Genomic DNA, 22231 nt, shown 5'->3' with positions numbered 1-22231 from the left:
ATGACAACGTTTCAAATCGTTTTTTTCTTGTAGAAAGACCTACAAATAGCACATATAATACTGTGGATTCTTGAACGCACCCCAAAAGAACGAAAGAATCATTTATGTACACTCTTATTATACCTAAGTGGATGTACATCTTTAGATGTCCCTATGCAAAAGGAGCAGGCTATCATACACAAAGTAGGCAGCTTGTGTTTCAACGGAATCAATCAATTTAACATTTGCAATTGTGAGTATGGATTTATTTCAACCACCGCGTAGCTAATGCATTACGAATGGCCTCTCCGCTCCGTGTCTGTACACGATTCTGTTCCCCTGCATCCCTTCGTCACAGAGTCAAGCTGGGGGTCGCTGACAGCTGAGCCGCAATGGTGGAGAAGTCCGACCGGGCACCGCTACTGGACTGGGAGGAGGTTCCTCCCGCGGAGAAACCTGTTCCCACACCAGAACAGGAGAAGGACGTCAAGAGGCCGAGCCCCGCCAACAGTCGGGCGTTGGGATGCACTGCGCCGGGGATAGGGTGGAGCACCAGTCCGGGGGGTCCTGGGTCTTTCACATCAGCAGTCTCTAGCATAGACACATCCCTCTCATCCAGGAACACGGTTCCCACCCCTGCGGAATGGGATGCTCAGTGTCTTGACAAGGATGACCATACCCCGGCCCCAGGACAAGGAGAGGTGCCGCACGATATCATGGTGAAATGGGAGGAAAAGGATCCGATCGTGGCCGTGTTTGTGGTGACATTTGATACAAGATCAGGTGAGTGGAGTCGATGACCTCGGGAATCTTTTTTCGTGCTGTGCTGCTGCCTAGAGAATGGTCACAGCTGCATGGTCACACCTATATATACATTTGTTACATCTATAGGCCTATAGCATCCATGCATATAATCATGATTTTATTGTTCATTATAGGCCTACTGGTTATTATTTGCAGAAATTGCATCAGAGAGCTTGGGATGGATTCATTTGAACTAGGCCAGAGAATTGATGACCCCCAACCATGGGATGCAATGGCCATATGTTGTATTCGCCTACTCCTTGAGGATGCTCTTGAACACAAAGACCTCTATATTCTTACTCAGGAACCCCAAAGTCACAGGGGACGTGTGAATTCTCTATGACCACACCCTAAAGGCATCCCCTGTCATTCTCCTCGGAATAGCAGAGAGATAAGCCGTAGTAGACTAGATATACACATCTATTGGTAATGTCTGACCACCGGCTTTACAACCAATGAGTTGTTATGTACGTATTCTTCATGAACGAGTAGGAGAGAGAGGGAATCAGCCTGTGGATTTCACTGCAGATTGAATTACTTTATTCAATGAGGGCATTGACTTAATTTGGTAATGACAGCCTATTCCAAATAGTTTGAGGCCTGGTTGGTTGATCTACATGCGGATTTGCACATTTGTGAAGACTTTCACATTTTAGGACAGTTGTTATGGTAACCATAGCTACAGTATTGCCTAATTTCACTCCCCTTTATGTGTGTGTGCGTGTGTTTACTGTTTAGGTAACATGTTAGAGTGGTGTCTGCCAGGGGACATGAACCTGGAGGGGGTAGAGTTCAAGGCTATGGCCAGCGGCTCCCACAGAGTCTCCAGCGACTTCATGTAAGTACACCCGGCTGCATCTCAATCATATAAACTGGATTCCTTTATTTTTAACCTATCCTGAGTGCATCTCAATAGTATAAAGTGGCATCCTTTCTTTGTATTCTATCCTGGATGAATCTCAGTAGTCTAATATGCTTCCTGTCCTCGTCTCCTTCATTTAAACTCATTTTAAATCACAGGAACAGCCATGACAATAGGGGAACGCTACCAGTGTTTTGTTCCCCTCTGCCGTGTTCTTTCATAGCAAAGCTGATGAAGGAAAGCGTACTAGTGAACGCGAGGAAGACCTTTTAGATTAAACATTTAAATGCACCCCCTGTGCCTCCTTGGCAGGACAGCAAACCTTTAGATCTGATGGTCAGCAGAAGAAACAGCCAAATGGCAGGGCAGTATGTTCCCTTGGCTTGACTCATGGTTCTTTCTCTGGCCCCCCACAGATACTTCCGTAAGGGCGGATACTTTGGCCTGGCGTGCTTTGCCAACATGGCGGTGGAGAGTGTGGTGGAGAGGGGGGCAAGAATGAAGTCTGTGGGTATCCTGTCAACCTCTTACACCCTGCTGTACCGATACATGAGCTTCCTGGAACACCAAGTCAGGTAGAACCCCGTTTAAGTTATGTTATCTATCGATAATATCAATCCTCTCTGTTTTTTGCTCTCTGTCTTTGTCTCTCTCTTTCTCTTTTTAGTCGCTGTTTTTCACACACGCTCTTTCCCTGTCACTCTCTCTCTTTCTATCACTGGATCTCTCTTTCTTGTACTCTCTCTTTCACCCACCCTCTACCCTCTCTCCCCCTCTCCCAATCTTTCTCTGGATCTCTGTTTCTCTGTTTCTTGTACTCTATATCCCCCATACTCTCTTTCACTCTCTCTCTCACTTTCTTTCACTCTCTGTATCCTTTCTCATGTCAGTCTCTCTTTCTTTCTCCTCAAGTCACAGTTGTCTCCCTGGTATTTATAATTATCTCATGCATTAAACATGGTGTGTGAGAGTCAAGGGGTGTCAGATATCCTGCTTAACAAGATAGGGTGCCACTTTCAGACTCAGCCTATTTTGTACACAAACATACCGTAGAGTAAAAAAATTGCACTTTCTCCATTTCGCTCTTCCTCGCGCTTCCTCTTTGTAGGCACCCATGAGAGTAAATGTGATTCCTGTTGATCTGTTCTATTGCATAGTTATCACATGTTATGGTTAAACATTTGCATTTTTGTAGCTGCTTACAGAATTGTATGAGTTCCCTTAAAGCCTATGTAAATCCCATTGTTGGGATCCTTATTATAATATGTAATAAATAATCTTAAAGCTGCGATATGTAACTTTTGGGGCGACCTGACCGAGGACTGATTTTGGGAAACCCTGGTTTCGATGGTACAATAATTCTCTACACTATACTTGCTCGTTTTGTCACATAAACTGAAATTAGGCAAACTATTAGAATTTTAGCAACCAGGAAATGGTAGAGGGCTTTCTGCATAGTGCATCTTTAATATTATAGAAGAATGTGTAATAAAAATACAAATAAAAAGGAACATTTTCATTTGCAGTGTGTAAACTTAACATGATGAACAGGAATTACATTTACTCGCACTAATAAACCACGCCTCCTGAAAATAAGCTAAGGATTACGTTAAAGAAGACCCAGCTGCTAGGTCAACCCAGCGTGAGAGTAAAAACAACCAACTGATCGTTACATTAACCCATGTTTGGGTAATCCCAATTTGTTGGGCTATACATGTAACCCAACTGGCTGGGTCAAAATAACCCAACGTGTTCTGTCCACTATTTAACCAGATCTTGGTTACCAAATAACCGAAATTGGGTTGTTTTTATCCCATCAATCAATCAATCAATCAAATGTATTTATAAAGCCCTTCTTACATCAGCTGATATCTCAAAGTGCTGTACAGAAACCCAGCCTAAAACCCCAAACAGCAAGCAATGCAGGTGTAGCAGCACGGTGGCTAGGAAAAACTCCCAAGAAAGGCCAGAACCTTGGAAGAAACCTAGAGAGGAACCAGGCTATGCGGGGTGGCCAGTCCTCTTCTGGCTGTGCCGGGTGGAGATTATAACTGAACATGGCCAAGATGTTCAAATGTTCATAGATGACCAGCAGGGTCAAATAATAATAATCACAGTGGATGTCGAGGGTGCAACAGGTCAGCACCTCAGGAGTAAATGTCAGTTGGCTTTTCATAACCGATCATTCAGAGTATCTTTACTGCTCCTGCTGTCTCTAGAGAGTTGAAAACAGCAGGTCTGGGACAGGTAGCACGTCCGGTGAACAGGTCAGGGTTCCATAGCCGCAGGCAGAACAGTTGAAACTGGAGCAGCAGCACGGCCAGGTGGACTAGGGACAGCAAGGTGTCATCATGCCAGGTAGTCCTGAGGCATGGTCCTAGGGCGCAGGTCCTCCGAGAGAGAGAGAGAGAGAGAGAGAGAGAGAGAGAGAAAGAAAGAAAGAGAGAGAGAACATACTTAAATTCACGCAGGACACCGGTTAAGACAGGAGAAATACTCCAGATATAACAGACTGACCCTAGCCCCCCGACACATAAACTACTGCAGCATAAATACTGGAGGCTGAGACAGGAGGGGTCGGGAGACACTGTGGCCCCATCCGACGATACCCCCGGACAGGGCCAAACAGGCAGGATATAACCCCACCCACTTTGCCAAAGCACAGCCCCCACACCACCAGACGGATATCTTCAACCATCTTCAACCACAGCAAGGGCGGTTTGTTGCTCCAGTGCCTTTCTGTTCACCTTCACACTCCTAGGCCAGACTACACTCAATCATAGGACCTACTGAAGAGATGTCTTCAATAAAGACTTAAAGGTTGAGACCGAGTCTGCGTCTCTCACATGCGTAGGCAGACCATTCCATAAAAATTAAGCTCTATAGGAGAAAGCCCTGCCTCCAGCTGTTTACTTAGAAATTCTAGGGACAGTTAGGAGGCCTGCGTCTTGTGACCGTAGCGTACGTGTAGGTATGTACGGCAGGACCATATCGGAAAGATAGGTAGGAGCAAGCCCATGTAATGCTTTGTAGGTTAGCAGTAAAACCATGAAATCAGCCCTTGCCTTAACAGGAAGCCAAGCCCATCACTTTTTAGTGTGAGTAGCATGCTCATCTGTTGTTTCAAGGACACTACTGTTGCATTGATAGGCCAGGATGGATCCTAACATGAGGTCTACTCTGCATGCATAACTCACCTTTTCAGTTGTCAATGTTATACACACAGATTGCAATTTAGATGTCAATCCTTAGTAGATTTGAAGAGAGAATTCTGAATGCTGAGAACCCTACTCCCAATCCTAATTTATCATTAGGGGGGATGGAAACAACTGGTCCTGTATCAGTGTTTAGGAGCAACTTCTACCTACTCTGTTATTATAGCGTGACAAGGAGAGACCCCATTATGGTAATCTACCCCCAGACTCCTAAACAGACCCATTCCCAGACAGATACACAATGGCTTTACATTAGATAGCTATACATTTGCCCAAATCTTAGATTACCACTGGTTCGGTTAATCTTGGGTTAAATGGACCATATTTTGGGATTACCCCTTCAGAGGTGATATTAGAACCCCCTGATGTGAATCTCTATCCCAGTCTCATTCTTTCTTTCTGCCTGTCTTTTCCTGTCCATCTCAGGCCCTGCTCGAATATAATTACCTGCATGCATTCTGCTTACATTGCCTGTATGACTTTCAATTTGTGTGTGTGTGTGTGTGTGTATGTGTGTGTGTGTCTGATCCAGGCTCCAGTTGAAAACTCCTGGCCAGTACTCTCCCCTGGAGGCGTTCTTTGAGGATAAGAGATCAGTGCTGCCCCTCGATGGGGAGAGTGTGGTTACTGCATGTCCTGGCAGTGCCTGTGGAGCAGCACTCAACCACTGCATGCACCCTGAGATGAAGGTGAGAGGGTGTGGTTTACTATTACGGGAATATGAAATGGTATTTCAGGTGGCGGGATTCTGTGTGTGTGTTATTGTGCTGCTAGTATTGATGGTGGTGGTGATGATGATGACAGTAGCTCTCCTCCTCCCTCCAGATCACCCACCCAGCTGGCTGCATGTCTCAGTTCATCCAGTTCTTTGGGGAGCAGATCATGGTCCTGTGGAAGTTAGCTCTGCTGAGGAGACGTATCCTCATCTTCTCTCCTCCACCTGTAGGGGTGGTCTGTTATAGAGGTGAGGGGGAGCACTAACACGCGCGAACACACACACACACACACACACACACACGGATGCCAGCACAGACACAGACACAGACGTACACAGTAACTTCTCAGTTGCGTTTGTTTTCTTCATGCTCAAAAGAACACAATGCTACTCACCTATTTACTCTTAAACATACACTTTTATACACATTTTATATACATTTTCACAAACGTTCTCTATTTCCTGTCCTCCCTAGTGTACTGCTGCTGTTGCCTGGCCAACGTGTCCGTCCCGGGGGTGGGCGTGGCTGTGCCAGAGTTCCGCCCCTTCTTCTATGTCAACGTGGCAGACATCGATACCCTGGATACGGAACTGTCCTACGTAGCGTGTGAGTGTTTGGAGTCAGGAAATAGGGCATTTTAATAGTCTTAAACTTCCCCTTTAATTCATCTGCACTGATCTGAAGATGGGTGAAAGCAATATGGTGGATGCATTGTAGGGTATTGTTATCACTTCTACAACCAGTCTATTTCTTTCACATCTATGAGAGACAGAGCGGAATACACTTGAGACTTTTTACCCTCATTACAATAAACCTGAGGGGCTTGTGTGTGTAGGCACCACAGAGAAGATCTTTGAGGAGAAGCGGGACCTGTATGATGTCTATGTGGATAACCAGAATGTGAGGACGACCAGAGAGAGTCTGAAGCCTTTACTGCGGCTCAACGCTGCAGACCGAGAGAAGTACCGCAAACTCACTGAACAGAGGTACAGTACAGTCTGCAAAACAACCTGAGGAGCAGAATGTTGTTCATGTTATCTTCTTGTAGTCGATACAGAGGATATAAGTGATTGGTAATAATGACAACATTGTGTTTCCAGGCAGATGCTGTTATATTCTCAGGAGGAGAATGGAGACTGTGTGTCCAGTGAAGAGGACCACTTCATTCTGTGAGTGTATTACACCAGGACCCAGTCTACAACTGCCGTTATATTTACATTTTACATTTAAGCAGTTTATATATATATAAACTAAATACAAATGTCCATGAAAACATTGTTAAAAAAAGAAAAAAGTATTTCTCATTTTTGAAGTTCCTTTTCCTTACCGTTGTAGGTTTTTTCTGGAGCAGAATAACCGTATCTTCCAGATGCTGAGTGAGGTGGCAGGGAGCCCTGAGCCCATCCTAACCCAGGAGAGTGTGAGGGCCATGGGGCTCGACCCTCACGGAGACAGGCTCTTCCTGCTCCACCTGCTGGAGACATACGGCTATGACAGCCTCCTGGTCACCGATCACCCTTGCTGCAGCTGAGGCCTGGGTGGCACACTGACTGACATACAGGGTCCTACACACTCAGACACACAGACTCAATGCAGACAGTCTGGAGTCTGGACTATGAGAGGTCAGAATACTTTGTCAAGGCTGAGACCAGAGCCTGTATTCATAAAGCGTCTCAGTTGGAGTGCTGATCTCAGATCCGTTTAGCCTTTTAGAGCTCATTGAATAAGACTTACATGGACAGGGGGGACCTGATCCTAGATCAGCATTCCTACTCAGATGCTTTATGAATACGGGAGACTCTCAGGCCAAAAAAGCAAATGAATGGAGAGAGCCACTGAACAAGAAAAGACTAATGGAGTTTGGTTCTTGGTACTGTCCTATGACATTCATGGATGCTCAGTCTGGATTGTTAACCATCGCCTTCCTGCCTGTCAATAAAATGTACAGTACAGAGGAATGTCATTCATGTCTATCCCCAACCCTCTTTTTCTGGAGGAGTGGAGCCAACCAGAAACATCCTGGAACTCTGGAGATTCTGTGCCTATGAGCAGAACTTACCAAGGAAGTCATGCTTAGCTTTCCTTATGTTTTCAAATGGGGAGTCAAATCTAAAGTCTGTGGTAATGTCATCGAACTGAGGGAGGATTTGTCACTTCTCTTAATAGGACATCTATGTTTTTGAGAGAAGAAATCACCAAATGTTTATCTGTAAATAGAAAGGGATCTGTAGAATGTGTTTTATTATAAAATGATCCCATTAAGTCACTGCTAAGCCCAGAACCTCTGTGGTCAGCATTGTATAGAAATGGCCATCAACACCATCCATAATGTTACTACAGACATGATACTGAGGGCCCGATTCAATCCGTAGCGCTGAAGATCCACGCTACAGTGCGATATACATTTAAAGGCAATGACTACGCGTTCACGGAGACCGCATTCACAGTAAACGCTGCATATGTCAGCTCATTGAGAAATCCCCTTTACATTTCTGTCGCGCAACATCCGTGATACGGACTGAATCCAGCCCTAAGTACACAATACTAGTTCACATGTGGATTTGGTTTCTGGTGAAAGAAGGGTCTGGACTCACCAGCACACTTTCTTATGACGTCCAAATAGAAATGTAACAACTTTATATATGACTTTAAAAATGTACCTTTAATCACAGCCGTTTGACCAAGAGGTTTTGGGCTCAAATCTAAATGTATGCTTTTGTGTGTTTCTGCAGTTCTCTATGTCAAATACACAAAGAGTGAAAAATGTGAATGAGCTGGTGGCTCAATGGTTAAATCCCATCCTTCAGACCAAGAGGTTGTAAGTTCGAACCTAATTTCCTATACTATTGCGTACGTTAAAGAGTATGGTATAAAATGTGATGGAGTTGGTGGTGCAATAGTTAAATTACTGCCTTGAGACCAAGAGGTTCTAGCTTCAAACCTCATCTACTTAGCTTTTGTGTACATTTCCGCAACTTTAATTGTCAAACATACAAAGAGAAGTGTAAACAATGTGATGGTGGTGTAGTGGTTCTATCTCTACCTCAATTCTTAGAGGTTGTGGGTTCAAAACAAAAAAATTCTGCTTTTGTGTGTGTTTCCGCAACTCTCGATGTCAAACATACGAAGGGAATGGTAAAAACTACTGTCTCCTTTACAGTTGAGGTTTAAATTGTTTTTGGTTTGAGCCTCCGCAATTGTGACTGTCAGAAATACAAAGAAAAGTAGATCTACAGTAATGGACCAGTGGAGGCTGGTGAGGGGAGGACAGCTCATAATAATGGATGGAATGGAGTTAACGGAATGGTATGAAACACATGGAAACCAGGTGGTTGATACCATTCCATTGATTCCACTCCAGCCATTACCACAAGCCCATCCTCCCCAATTAAGGTTTCACCAACCTCCTGTGATGGAGACACTTTACGTCAATGATGGTAAACTGTGAATGACAGGGTGGCAGGTAGCCTAGCATTTATGAGCGTTGGACCAGTAACCGAATGGTCGCTGGTTTAAAGCCCAATACCGACTAGGTGAAAAATCTGTCAATGTGCCCTTGAGCAAGGCACTTAACCCTAATTGCTCCTGTAAGTCGCTCTGGATAAGAGCGCCTGCTAAATTACAAAAAAAAATTCAATAAAAATGTAAACAAAAGAATTGTCTGGCTTTTTCTTTTTATCATGATCTTCATTGATTCATCAGAACTGTTCATATCAGAAATCATGACATAATTTACGGTGCTCCCTTCACATAGGGAAGAGCAGGAAGCCTCTGAAGGTGTAGTTATTAGAATTATCAAAGAGCCTCCTGCCTGAGGGGAGATGCATGTAGATCGCATCCCCATCCTCCAGCTCTAGAGTCAATGCATTAGACCTGTACTGAAGATCTCCATGGGTACCATATTGGTTCTTTAACAGAACTCTCTTGTCATTGTGGTAAAGATATACACACATGAATGCGATGTGAGGTAATCCACGGCAGTGAATCTGATGTAGTAGACTTCTCACTGCTGCTGTGAAGATACCTGCATCAGGTGAGGGAGGGATCAGCCCTGTTAATACATGGTTGTAACATGCAGCCTTTGCCCTGATGTTGTCCACATTCTGATTGTGCCCACATGTTAAATGACGCATTGTGATGTGATCAGATCTTAAAAGTGTAAAAAGACAAGATCAGGACGCATGTTAACAGCAGGTATAAACAGGGCTAGAGAAACTGTTGGTAATGCTGGACTAGCTGGATTCAGTGTGTGTTGATTTGTGTGGTTAGTAGGCTACATGTAGGGTTGCAGGCCTTGCTGATGTTGAAGACTTTGCTGTAGAAGTGTGGTGTCAGTATTGACACTGATTATTGAAAGATAAATAAAGCCCATGAAAGACAACATTATTCTGCTGAAACATTCACCAACAGCCCCCATCCACCTCGGGTTACAAACAAGTGCAGGTACAGCACTTCTGACTGGAAAACAACGTTTTCCATGGCCGAGCAGCCGCACACAGGCCTAAGGTCACCAGGCGCAATGCCAAGCGTTGGCTGGAGTGGTGTAAAGCTTGCCGCCATTGGACTGTGGAGCAGTAGAAACGCATTCTCTGGACTGATGAATCACGCTTCACCATCTGGTAGTCCGATGGACGAATCTGGGTTTGGCGGATGCCAGGAGAACGCTATCTGGAGAAAATACATAGTGCCAAATGTAAAGTTTGGTGGAGGAGGAATAATGGTTCAGGCTAGGCCCCTTAGTTCCTGTGAAGGGAAATCTTAACACTACAGCATATAATGACATTCTAGACGATTCTGTGCTTCCAACTTTCTAGCAACAGTTTGGGGAAGGCCCTTTCCTGTTTTCAGCATGAGAATGCCCCTGTGCACAAAGCGAGGTATATACAGGAAAGGTTTGTCGAGATTGGTGTGGAAGAACTTGACTGGCCTGTAGAAGCCCTGACCTCAACCCCATTGAACACCTCAGTGGCCACAGCAGAGAAAGGTTGCAGCCTATAATTATAAGTCGGCGGGGCACTGGTCTATGGCCCCTTACATCATTGGGCGAAAGCGGGGAGAGAGGAGCGCCCTTCTCAAATGGAACAGTAATCTGCGCCGCTCTGTCATTTTGTCAACAAGGCAGCATGGTGCATCTTCCAGAAAAATCTATTTTCCATAAACTAAAATGTTAGAATTTTCAAAAAATGTCTCATTGGGAAGACAGATAAAAGCCTTTTTATCAAAAGCAATCCCTTTTGCATGGGAAAACACAGAATCCTAGTAACTACATTCACATGTTTAATGATGTCAGTTTTGTTTTGAGCAGACTTCGCAGTGGACTTTGAAACGGGCACCTGGTTCAAACCCAGGAGGCAGCTCAGTTCCAAATCGAAGGCAATCAACTTCCAGCTGATGCAAAACATGCCTACACAGGTGGGATTAATCGAGAGAGCAATGCCGTGGTCCACATATCTGCATGTAGTACGCAATTTTCGGGGACCATTGTTGGGTTGTGAGTGCTACTTTCAGAACTACTGGAGAAAAAAGTATACAAAAGTATAGGAGAATCTCTTTAATAACACATACTGCTACCATAAGAAACTTTTATTTTCTAGTTCAAATGAACACCTTGCTTCACTTTTAAACAAGTTTAACTTTATTTTTTCAAAAGTTAAATCATTTCAAATACAAACTAAGGTTAATTTATTTTCTTATTCAGATAGGAATAGGCAGAACACATTGCTTCTCTCGAGTTTTTACACAAAATACATCTCATTGCCAACCGATTACGGTATACAGAGAGCGCCAAAAGTATTAGGACAACAACATTTTTGTTTATTTTGGCTCTGTACTCCAGCACTTTGGATTTCAAATGATACAATGACTATGGGGTTAAAGTGTAGACTGTCAACTTTAATGAGGGTATTTTCATCCAACATTTAGAAATTACAGCACCTTTCTACATAGTCCTCCCCATGTTAGGGGACCAAAAGGTATTGGGACAAATTCACTTATGTGTATTAAAGTAGTAAAAAGTTCCGGAATCATGGTAGCATCCACATTAATGTAGAAGTGTTTAGAAACATATTCTATTCTTATTCTACAACACAAGTGACTCCAAAATTACACAATATATTATTTACCATTAATTTCTATTGGGCACAAAATAATCTGAAACACAACCAAAACAAACAGCAAATGCATCCAACAAGGTTGTAGAGTCACAAGCTTGATGTAATCATTGCATGCTAGGAATATGGGAGCAAATACTTTGTACTACTTTAATATCCATATAAGTGAATTTGTCCCAATACTTTAGGTCCCCTAACATGGGGGGACTATGTACAAAACGTGCTGTAATTTCTAAACAGGTCACCCGATATGGATGAAAATCCCCTTAAAATAAAACAGATAGTCTGCACTTTAACCTCAGTCATTGTAGCATTTCAAATATGTCACTGTCCCAATACTTTTGGAGCTCACTGCATCTCATTAAGGCCTTAACACAAGTGCAGTGGGGGATAGTGTGTGTTTGAACACTGAGGCTGTTTGAGCGAGCCTCCTCGCCGTCATTGACAGCCATCCTGTTTCTATTGGCGACACTCCCGTAACCATTATCGGTGACACTTTCGTTGCCATTGATGACCGTGCCCTTGCCATTGCCAACCATGGCATTGTCATTAACCACCATCCCATTTTCATTGACAACACCAGTCACCTGTCCCTTAGAAGGGGACCCTAGACAAGGCCTTCACATCCTGGGGAAATAGTAGGGATGGAAATGGGGAGGTGGGGTGTGGAACCTCTAGAATGCCCCCCCTCCTTGCCCTCTCCTCTCTGTTGGCCCGGAGGGTCAGGGCGGAGTGGCAGTCTAGACACACCTTGTTCACCTTGTTGCCATCGTACTCCAGAGTTACTTTGTTGTCTGAACACCTCCAACACACCACCTGACAGACAGGTGGACACACAGGAAGTCATGGTCATATCGGTCTGGTTATGTTAGAAAGAATGGAAGTACAACACTGAACGTGAATGTCATTTCAACTAATCGTAACCTCACCCCAGCCTTAGTTAAGTGAATGTGAAGTGTGTGTTGTGTGTGTGTGTCCATGTGTTTACGTGTGCGTTAACTCACACAGCCACAGGCTCTGCAGTGGTGTCCCCATTGGGTGAGGGCGTTGAAGGGTTCGCTACACTTCATACACATGGCCACCTCATTGTCCCTGATCCATCGAGGGGCACGCCGACCCAGCTCCTCCATCTGTTCACGCACACAGGAACGAAGACAAACACTCAAAATCAGTCTCGCCGTGTTGTTTTACCACCCGTACACGCAAGAGGATCTCAAATGAGTTGTTTCTCCTTCCCTTTTGATAAATGATCGGTTCCCCTCCACACCCATTTGCCTGTGATTTATCCCTCTATATTAATACAGGGAGTATACTGTACAGATGGAGAAACACGCACACAAAAGAATGGAAGAAAACATTCTATGGGTCTCTGTTTTGCACAAAAATAAGGAATCCTTACAGATACCTCTACTTCTTTAGAAGTTGACTTAAAAGTCTCATTCTGAAAGTACAAGGCACGTCAGACCACGTGTACTCTCTCTATATACTCATTATGTGCCATTGGTAGTTTAAACTGTTACCTTTATCCAGTCCTCTTCGTCTTGTTCGGAGCTGGAAAGACAAAGCCACATGTTAACATTTATACAAAATCTATACATCCATCCAAGACCTTCAGGTGCGTTATATTAGTGAAACCCACCCCTCTCCTCACCTGGCCAGTAGGTCCAGGGTCCTCTCCAGGGTCATCTCCTTGCCAGACACCTGGAAGGTGTGGGGGTGGTGTTCGTTGGTGGTGGGCTGCACCGTCATGCCCTCCACGTCAATCCGTGTCCACACGGTGAACCGATGCCCCCCCCCAGGCTGAACCGAGGAGTGCAGCACAGCAGCATGTTGTTGAACTGGATGGACAGCAGGGGGAGGGAGAGGCAAGAAAGACATGAGGGTTTTAAGTATGAGCCACAAGAGTCTCCTGAATGACCCGTTAATACAGGAGTGTCAAAATCATTCCACGGAGGGCCGAGTGTCTGCGGGTTTCCGTTTTTTCCTTTCAATTAAGACCTAGACAACCAGATGAGGGAGTTCCTTACTAATTAGTGACCTTAATTCATCAAGTACAAGGGTGGAGCGAAACCCCGCCCTCCGTGGAATGAGTTTGACACGTGTGAGTTATATGGATGGATGTTCAGTGGTTCCTAGTCAGTGAAGTGCAAGATTCTGACAAAACAGAGATGATTTCATTTCACATTATACATAGCAGAAAATCATGTCTGTTCTACACTATACATTTCTATAGCAACATTATGTAATGTTGCATCCTCCTAAACGCCATAAGGTCTCCATTGGGAAAGAGGTGGTCTGACCTCAATGGGACTTCCTGGTAAAATAAAGGTTAAAATATTGTGAGCTGGTCTAACCAGGAAGAGGTGTCTCTCCATGGCAGAGTTCCTGGCAGCCAGCATCAGGATGCATCCCTCCCTGATGAACTCATTGGAGTGATTCATCATGTCCTCCTCCCCCAACATCTCGTAGATCTCCAGCAACTTCTTCAGGTTCTCCTAGAGGACAACACGGCAGAACAGAGGATGTTAGACAACAAAGCAGATCAAACTTCTGTCCCAAACGATAACAAAATAACAAAGTACAGAGGGTAACAGTGGTTAACAGTAGTAACCTCTATGCCTAAAGAGAAATGGTCTCTAGATATACTGTACTGACAATTGTTATCTGCAGTAAGTAGAGGATATCATATTAGTTCTGCACGTACTGATTGGCGGATGGTGCTGTTGGAGTGTGTTGCTGCCATGGAGATGACCTGCAGAGACTCTGAAGGCAGACAAAGAGATCAACACATTATTTATTTATTTTTTAGAATAGCAAAACCACAAAACCTAATCTAGTATGGTTTCTGTGACAGTTACTACAAGTCTGAGTAAAAGTGATGACACTGCTTGAGTCTTACTTAGCTAGTGATGAGGACTACCTGATCTATGCTACAGTAAAAGTGATGACACTGCTTGAGTCTTAGCTAGTGAGGAGGACTACCTGATCTATGCTACAGTAAAAGTGATGACACCGCTTGAGTCTTAGCTAGTGATGAGGACTACCTGATCTATGCTACAGTAAAAGTGATGACACCGCTTGAGTCTTAGCTAGTGATGAGGACTACCTGATCTATGCTACATTAAAGTGATGGCACCGCTTGAGTCTTAGCTAGTGATGAGGACTACCTGATCTATGCTACAGTAAAAGTGATGACAGTGCTTGAGTCTTAGCTAGTGATGAGGACTACCTGATCTATGCTACAGTAAAAGTGATGGCACCGCTTGAGTCTTAGCTAGTGAGGAGGACTACCTGATCTATGCTACAGTAAAAGTGATGACACCGCTTGAGTCTTAGCTAGTGAGGAGGACTACCTGATCTATGCTACAGTAAAAGTGATGACACCGCTTGAGTCTTAGCTAGTGAGGAGGACTACCTGATCTATGCTACAGTAAAAGTGAGGCCAGGGTTTGTGGATCTACTGTATGTTGGACTATGTCTGTGCTACAGTGAGGCAGGTGTCAACTCACTCTCTGCATGGCTGTGGTCCGGGTCGTCATTAGGCAGTCTCTTGAGTTAGTCTCTCAGCAGCATCTCATAACGAGGTAGTCTCTGGACCGGCTCCAACATGTGGTGTTGCGGGGTCGAACTACCACACACCTCATGACTCTGGAAGATAACAGAAAATCAACAACAGGGCAAGATTGACTAAATGTTTTCACCACTGAAAAGTTAGCTCCTATTGATTTTCATTAGGTGAATGGTGAAATGAAGATTAAGAGAATGAAAAAGATATTCATCACTACTCTGGACGGTTCTGACTTGTGGACAACTATGTGGACAACTATAAATACCTAGGTGTCTGATTAGACTGTAAACGCTGCTTCCAGACTCCCATTAAGCATCTCCAATACAAAATTAAATCTAGAATCGGGTTCCTATTTCGCAACAAAGCCTCTTTCACTCATGCTGCCAAACATACCCTCGTAAAACTGACTCTCCTACCGATCCTCGACTTCGGCGATGTCATTTACAAAATAGCCTTCAACACTCAACACAAATTGGATGCAGTCTATCACAGTACCATCCGTTTTGTCACCAAACCCCATATACTACCCACCACTGTGATCTGTATGCTCTCGTTGGCTGGTTCTCGCTACATATTCGTCGCCAAACCCACTGGCTCCAGGTCATCTATAAGTCTTTGCTAGGTAAAGCCCCGCCTTATCTCAGCTCACTGGTCACCATAGCAACACCCACCCGTAGCACGTGCTCCAGCAGGTATATTTCACTGGTCATCCCCAAAGCCAACACCTACTTTGGCCGCCTTTCCTTCCAGTTCTCTGCTGCCAATGACTTTGGAATGAATTGCAAAAATCACTGAAGCTGGAGACTTATATCTCCCTCACTAACTTTAAGCATCAGCTGTCAGAGCAGCTTACCAATCATTGCACCTGTACACAGCCCATCTGTAAATAGCCCACCCGACTAACTTGTAATTACTTCACCACTATGGCATATTTATTGCCTTACCTTCCTAATCTTACTACACTTGCACACACTGTATATAGATTTTTCTATTGTGTTATTGACTGTACGTTTGTTTATCCCATGTGTAACTCTGTGTTGTTTGTGTCGCACTGCTTTGCTTTATCTTGGCCAGGTCGCAGTTGTAAATGAGAACTTGTTCTCATTTACCTGGTTAAATAAAGGTGAAATATAAAAATAAATAAAATGTAAAAATTCAGGTAAAGTGTTAACAGAGATTTAGTCTGTGTCCCTGCCCAGCCACCATACCTGTATATCCTGTATGACGTTCCTGAATGGTGCGGACCTCTCCGTCCAGACTCTAAGCAGCTCCATGGCGTGGTCGAAGCTCATCACATACTCAGCATACATCCTGAGGAAGGGAGCATGCTGCTGCATGACATCACCCAGACGAGGGCTCACAGACATGTGGGGTCAAGGGTCGGAGATCAAAGTTTAAATAATAATTTTTTTATCAGTTTAGATATGCTAGCGATTTAATGTAGGGATGTTAAAACCACTGTGGTCTTTGTGAGGCTGGATGAATTACATAAAATATAACCACATTTTTCATTGAATAAAAAGGTTCCAATCCAATCATGTCCTTCAGTCCCATTATAGATAAGTACTTCAATTGCATCAACATCTATTTGGGTTGTCTCACCATTGGCCCATGTGTGTCTCCAGGTCTGGCAGTAGGAACTGGCTGTGGAAGGTGTGGATGGAGGAGATGTTGGAGAAGATGGTCCTCACCACATCTACAGGGAACAAGCCTTTACCGGCCTCCTCAGTCAGCCGAGCACAGAACACCTGCGCCCACACACGTGTTAAAACACTGCTAATCAATACATACTGATCAAGTCATGTGGTGATAACTACAGTGGATGAACAGAAACAGGGAAGTTGACAGTGACACACTGACCTGTTCTAGCAGGTGCAGGCGAGGGTTTCCCCTTGCGTTGCAAGGGCCGTGGCTTTTGTGGCGCGATGGGTAACGATGCTTCGTGGGTGTCAGTTGTTGATGTGTGCAGAGGGTCCCTGGTTCGAGCCCAGGTTGGGGCGAAGAGAGGGACGGAAGCTACACTGTTACATTGGTGCCGTGACCCGGATCATTGGTTGCTGCGGAAAAGGAGGAGGTCAAAAGGGGGGTGAGTGTAACCGATGTGAAATGGCTAGTTAGTTAGCGGTGGTGCGTGCTAATAGCGTTTCAATCAGTGACGTCACTCGCTCTGAGACTTGAAGTAGGGTTTCCCCTTGCGTTGCAAGGGCCGCGGCTTTTGTGGCGCGATGGGTAACGATGCTTCGTGGGTGTCAGTTGTTGATGTGCGCAGAGGGTCCCTGGTTCGAGCCTGTTACATTGGCAACCTTATACAGCTTCTCTTCTGTAGAGCTCTCCTGCACCCTCACCTCCTCACTCCCTCTCTCCATCTTCTTCTCTTCTGTAGAGCTCTCCTGCACCCTCACCTCCTCACTCCCTCTCTCCATCTTCTTCTCTTCTGTAGAGCTCTCCTGCACCCTCACCTCCTCACTCCCTCTCTCCATCTTCTTCTCTTCTGTAGAGCTCTCCTGAAGCATGGCCTCCTCCGTCCCAGTCGCAGCTCTGTGAGAGGGGGACAGTTCCACGTTGAGCCCTGTATCCACCTTCCCTCCATCTCCTACATGGCCGTTGACCCTCATCAGGTCCAAACCGTTCATATTTATGGGAGAGATTTCCCTCGCTCTGCCCACTCTATGGGCCACTACTACTGCCCTGTCTGGACTGTGAGCATTCAGTCCTGTGTGGGAGCTGTCGGTAGACCCACTGTCTGGGTCTCTAGGCTGGTCCAGGCTTATAGAGGTGGTGGTATGTGTTGGGCTGCTGTTAGCTGATCTGAGCACAGACTGGTTTTCTTCAAGGTGAATGAGGTCAGGCAGGCTGTAGGGTGATCCTGCCATCAGTCTGTCTCTTCATCCTGGCTCCAGGGCTTCTCGGCTGGTTCAGCCTGGATCCTGCTCCCTTCCCTGGGGACTGAGATCCTAGTCCCCCTGTATGCAGCTCTTTCCTGGGCTGTGGACCCCTAGTCCCTTTCTTGGGCTCTGGGTCCCTGGTGGTACCCCCTTCACTTGTCTGTGGCTAGGCCTGGTCCCAGGACACTTTCCTGGGCTGTGGACTGCTAGCCCCCTAGCTTGGGGTCCTGATCCCTTCCCTGTGAGTAGAGCTCCTCCTGGCCCCTTGACAGGGCTCTTCCCAGGGCTCTGGAGATGGGCAGGTTTAGGAGACACTGCAGACAAGGAGGGAGGAGGGTGAAGTTGAGTAAGGGATCTATCCTAGCCTGGTTCCAGAACAAAAATATCAACGCAACATGTAAAGTGTTAGTCCCATGTTTCATGAGCTGAAATAAAACAAATCCCAGAAATGTTCCATACGCACAAAAAGCTGAGGAGTATTTCTGTGGGGAAAAATGAATTCTGATTGGTCTGGCTCCCCAGTGGGTGGGCCTGTGCCCTCCCAGGTCCAGCCATTGCTGCACACCTGCCCAGTCATGTGAACTCCATAGTTTAGGGCCTAATGAATTGATTACAATTGACTGATTACTTTACGTGAACTGTAACTCAGCAAAATCTTTGAAATTGTTGCATGTTCCGTTTATATTTGTGCTGTCTTGCCAACTCCTATTGGCATGACAATGACCATAGAAGTTGGCAAAACAGCACAAACAGATTTAGGACCAGGCTACATGTATCTTGCAGTGCAGTGTTCTGGGCATTTGTAGTGATATTTTAACACTGCACGTTAAACCACACTCCTTTCAGTCCCTGTACTGCACTTTGTGGTTTGAGTGGGGATTTCTTGACAGGGCTCTTTCCATTGACCTCCTCTCTATGAGGTAATGATGCTCCCAAAGCTACAGTACTATACACAGAGCCACATGTACTGCTGCTCAGTTCTGAGGGAGTGCGAGAGACTGGACACCTACCAGTGACATACAGTAAGGGTATGAGGAAGTTAACATAGTTTGAACAGTCCATCCTCTAATGGCATACTTACAAAATCCATCTGTGATCGACACCCCTGTGACATTGGTTGGAGGGACAATCTGTGTTTGCTACATCCATTTCTAGACTTTGAGATTGGTGATGTGTGCCCATTGATTCTTGAATAATGTAACTTGTAGATGACTCATGAGCTTGGTTCAACCGTCTTACCCCGACAGAACGCAAAATGTAAGCGTGTTTTGCCCCGTTGTTTGTGAACAACGTACTTGGAAACAAATCACTATAGCCTCAAATGGTTAAAACTATAGTTTTGGTCTAGTGACTGCTCAGTCTTTGCATCCATACCGGGGTCTATGAATGTGAGAGTGGTTGCATTTCTCCACCCCTATTCTTCAGCTGTTTACAGGAACATTATCGGGGTCTATGAATGTGAGAGTGGTTGCATTTCTCCACCCCTATTCTTCAGCTGTTTACAGGAACATTATCGGGGTCTATGAATGTGAGAGTGGTTGCATTTCTCCACCCCTATTCTTCAGCTGTTTACAGGAACATTATCAGGGTCTATGAATGTGAGAGTGGTTGCATTTCTCCACCCCTATTCTTCAGCTGTTTACAGGAACATTATCAGGGTCTATGAATGTGAGAGTGGTTGCATTTCTCCACCCCTATTCTTCAGCTGTTTACAGGAACATTATCAGGGTGGCTGCTTTGTTGTTTGAAATGCAGATTGCCCCTTGTACCTTGTGTAAAGTACGGTATTTTTAAAAGGTGACCGTTTTTTTCCTCCCCTTTTCTTTTTGGTGAATTATATTGTTTAAATTGTGTTGACTAATGAGTGAATTGTCTGTAAAACTGAATAAACAGTAAAAAAGTGTTTGGGCAGGAGAATGGTCTGTCACCTTGTTACAGTATTCATAATGGGTGTAGCTCACTACTAGACTGTTCTCTACTCCAAATGTGGGGCCTCTGAATTCCTTTGTAAAAGAAGTGGCCTCATTTTTTATTATGATAAGAGGACACTGTTCTTTCACTGAAGCCGTTAGCTCGCTTATTCTACGAGTTTCCAATGCTTTCAGGAGTTTTCCCCAATGATGTCAGGAGAAAGGAACGATTAACAACTGCATTCCTGGACAAAAAACGATGCCAAGCTTAGTGATATGATTAACAACGCCAGGAATCAAAGTGAAACAGAGCTGAACTCCCCACGTGTTGCTGAGATGGTGTTTCTCCCAGTCATCTGACTCCTTTTCATTCTCACTTTTCTCACCTACTTAACCATTTATAGTCTTTCTTACGTCACTGGAAAGATAATAGGCTACGTGTTTTAACCAACAGACTGCAGTCTTTATCTACTGAGGAGGAGAGGACGACAAAAGTGGACAGGTTGTTGTTTTGAAGTGGGTAAAAGTTAGCAAAACAGCTTCTGGATTTCAGGCTAACATTCCACTCCATGTACTTGGTCATGCTGTTTACCATGATAAGGAGTGGCATGATAACTCAGACAGACTGGTTCCCAGGCTAGGTAAAAAATGATATGGAAAGTGCCAACTGCCAACACATGAGTTTAGCCTAATAACGCTGACTCTTCATTATTGGCACAGTTTGTGTTCACAGACACACACTCAAACCCTGTGTGTTTGTCATACAGTGGCCTGTTAAATCTAATGTTAGTTAGCTAGTTTAAATGGCACTGTGAAATAGTAAAGCAACTGAACGAACAGTGCATGTTTCTGGTCAAGAAAAAGACCACAACTTCAATCCACACGTGTTGTCCGTCTCTGAAAGATGTCTCCTCGCTTCTCACATATACCATTCCAGAGGACAGAGGAAAGCTTCGCTCACACACACACACACACACACACACACACACACACACACACACACACACACACACACACACACACACACACACACACACACACACACACACACACACCTGCTGTTCTTGAATTGAGTCCTGCATCAGTCTCTAAGACTCATACACACCCAAACCCACTCACTGCTTATCAGCGAGTGTCCCTTTCTGACTGAGTGGTCAGTCTGTCAGAGTGGTCAGTGTATGACTGTCTAGTCAGAGGAAGTGTAAGGGGCAGAGCTTCCTGAGTGAAATCAGGTGACAAAACAGTTCCATCAATAACTCAAGAGTATTTGGTTAACATCTTACCTAGGTTGATTTAAAAAAAATGATTTCTGACCTAGGACCTACTGTCTCCAGCTTATTACTGGGGGTAATAACATTAACGTGAGGTTATTGTCCAGTGAGGAAACATGGTGAGAAATACTGTCATCTCCACTACATCTTCACAAACAATAAACCAGTACATTAGCGTGTAAGGGACAGTAAATCACTGTAACATATTATACCAGTCAGCTGTACTCAGTCAATGCCTTGGCAGACATCCCAGACACTCTCTGTTATGGCTTCAGCACTATGTAGACTGCATCTAGAGAGCCACACTCAGATTTGTGCAGGGGAAAGGAGATTTCAGTTTAGCTCAACTTCAGTAAAACCAAAGAGCTGAGCCCTGCTGCTGCCAACTTGCACAGACAAACACACAATACCTAGATAACGTTGTTTACAAACAAAACCAGTGTCAGGACACACACCCTCCAGGGCATGAGTTAGTTTGCAATTAGAGAATAGGCGCTAATAGTGTCTCCATTGTGGCCATGACAGAAAGCCCTCAGCTAGAGACTAACTAGGATGCACCAGGGCCGTCACTGAATGGCTGGTGTTCTGTCACTACTGAACAGGGTTGAGCAGACTAGCCAGTTCCTACATCATTAGATTGGGCTCCCCAATGACATGCAAACCTCGTCCATGTCAACACACCACACCAGTGTTTGTCTCTCTCTGGTCAGACTTTCTATCTAAAGATGACTTGGCTGTGGGCATCTTCTTCGCCGTTTCCTCAAAATATGACTTCGGATCATGTGCCACTGAGGATCCATCTCCACTAATCTGCTCAACATGAGTCAAATCCATCATAACAAGCGTTGCAAAAAACACACAGACAACATAGGCTATAGTAGGATACATTTGCCCAGTGAGTTCTATTTGCG

At 44.8% G+C, this 22231-nt stretch overlaps 1 protein-coding gene and 1 pseudogene across 1 annotated transcript; one reads left to right on the top strand and one right to left on the bottom strand.

Annotated features, from left to right (window-relative positions):
- Positions 1 to 64: 64 nt before the first annotated feature.
- LOC106609175 (DENN domain-containing protein 11) lies at positions 65 to 9219 on the top strand. The gene is made up of 10 exons (XM_014207663.2): positions 65 to 232; positions 338 to 762; positions 1522 to 1621; positions 2062 to 2220; positions 5393 to 5549; positions 5686 to 5824; positions 6051 to 6182; positions 6412 to 6562; positions 6677 to 6745; positions 6912 to 9219. The coding sequence occupies exons 2-10, from the start codon at positions 372 to 374 to the stop codon at positions 7105 to 7107; spliced, it is 1494 nt and encodes a 497-aa protein (XP_014063138.2). The 5' UTR covers positions 65 to 232; positions 338 to 371; the 3' UTR covers positions 7108 to 9219.
- Positions 9220 to 11193: 1974 nt separating this feature from the next.
- On the bottom strand, positions 11194 to 17317 carry LOC106609176 (FYVE, RhoGEF and PH domain-containing protein 4-like; annotated as a pseudogene).
- Between the last annotated feature and the right edge of the window lie 4914 nt (positions 17318 to 22231).

Source organism: Salmo salar, chromosome ssa17, assembly GCF_905237065.1.
Source record: "Salmo salar chromosome ssa17, Ssal_v3.1, whole genome shotgun sequence".
Taxonomy (NCBI): domain Eukaryota; kingdom Metazoa; phylum Chordata; class Actinopteri; order Salmoniformes; family Salmonidae; genus Salmo; species Salmo salar.
This window is presented reverse-complemented; position numbering and strand designations above follow the sequence as displayed.

Coding starts and splice junctions, on each gene's coding strand:
- LOC106609175 (XM_014207663.2), top strand. CDS start 372: ATGGTGGAGAAGTCCGACCGGGCACCGCTACTGGACTGGGAGGAGGTT. Junction 1,622..2,061: donor AGAGTCTCCAGCGACTTCAT/GTAAGTACACCC, acceptor GGCCCCCCACAG/ATACTTCCGTAAGGGCGGAT. Junction 2,221..5,392: donor TTCCTGGAACACCAAGTCAG/GTAGAACCCCGT, acceptor TGTCTGATCCAG/GCTCCAGTTGAAAACTCCTG.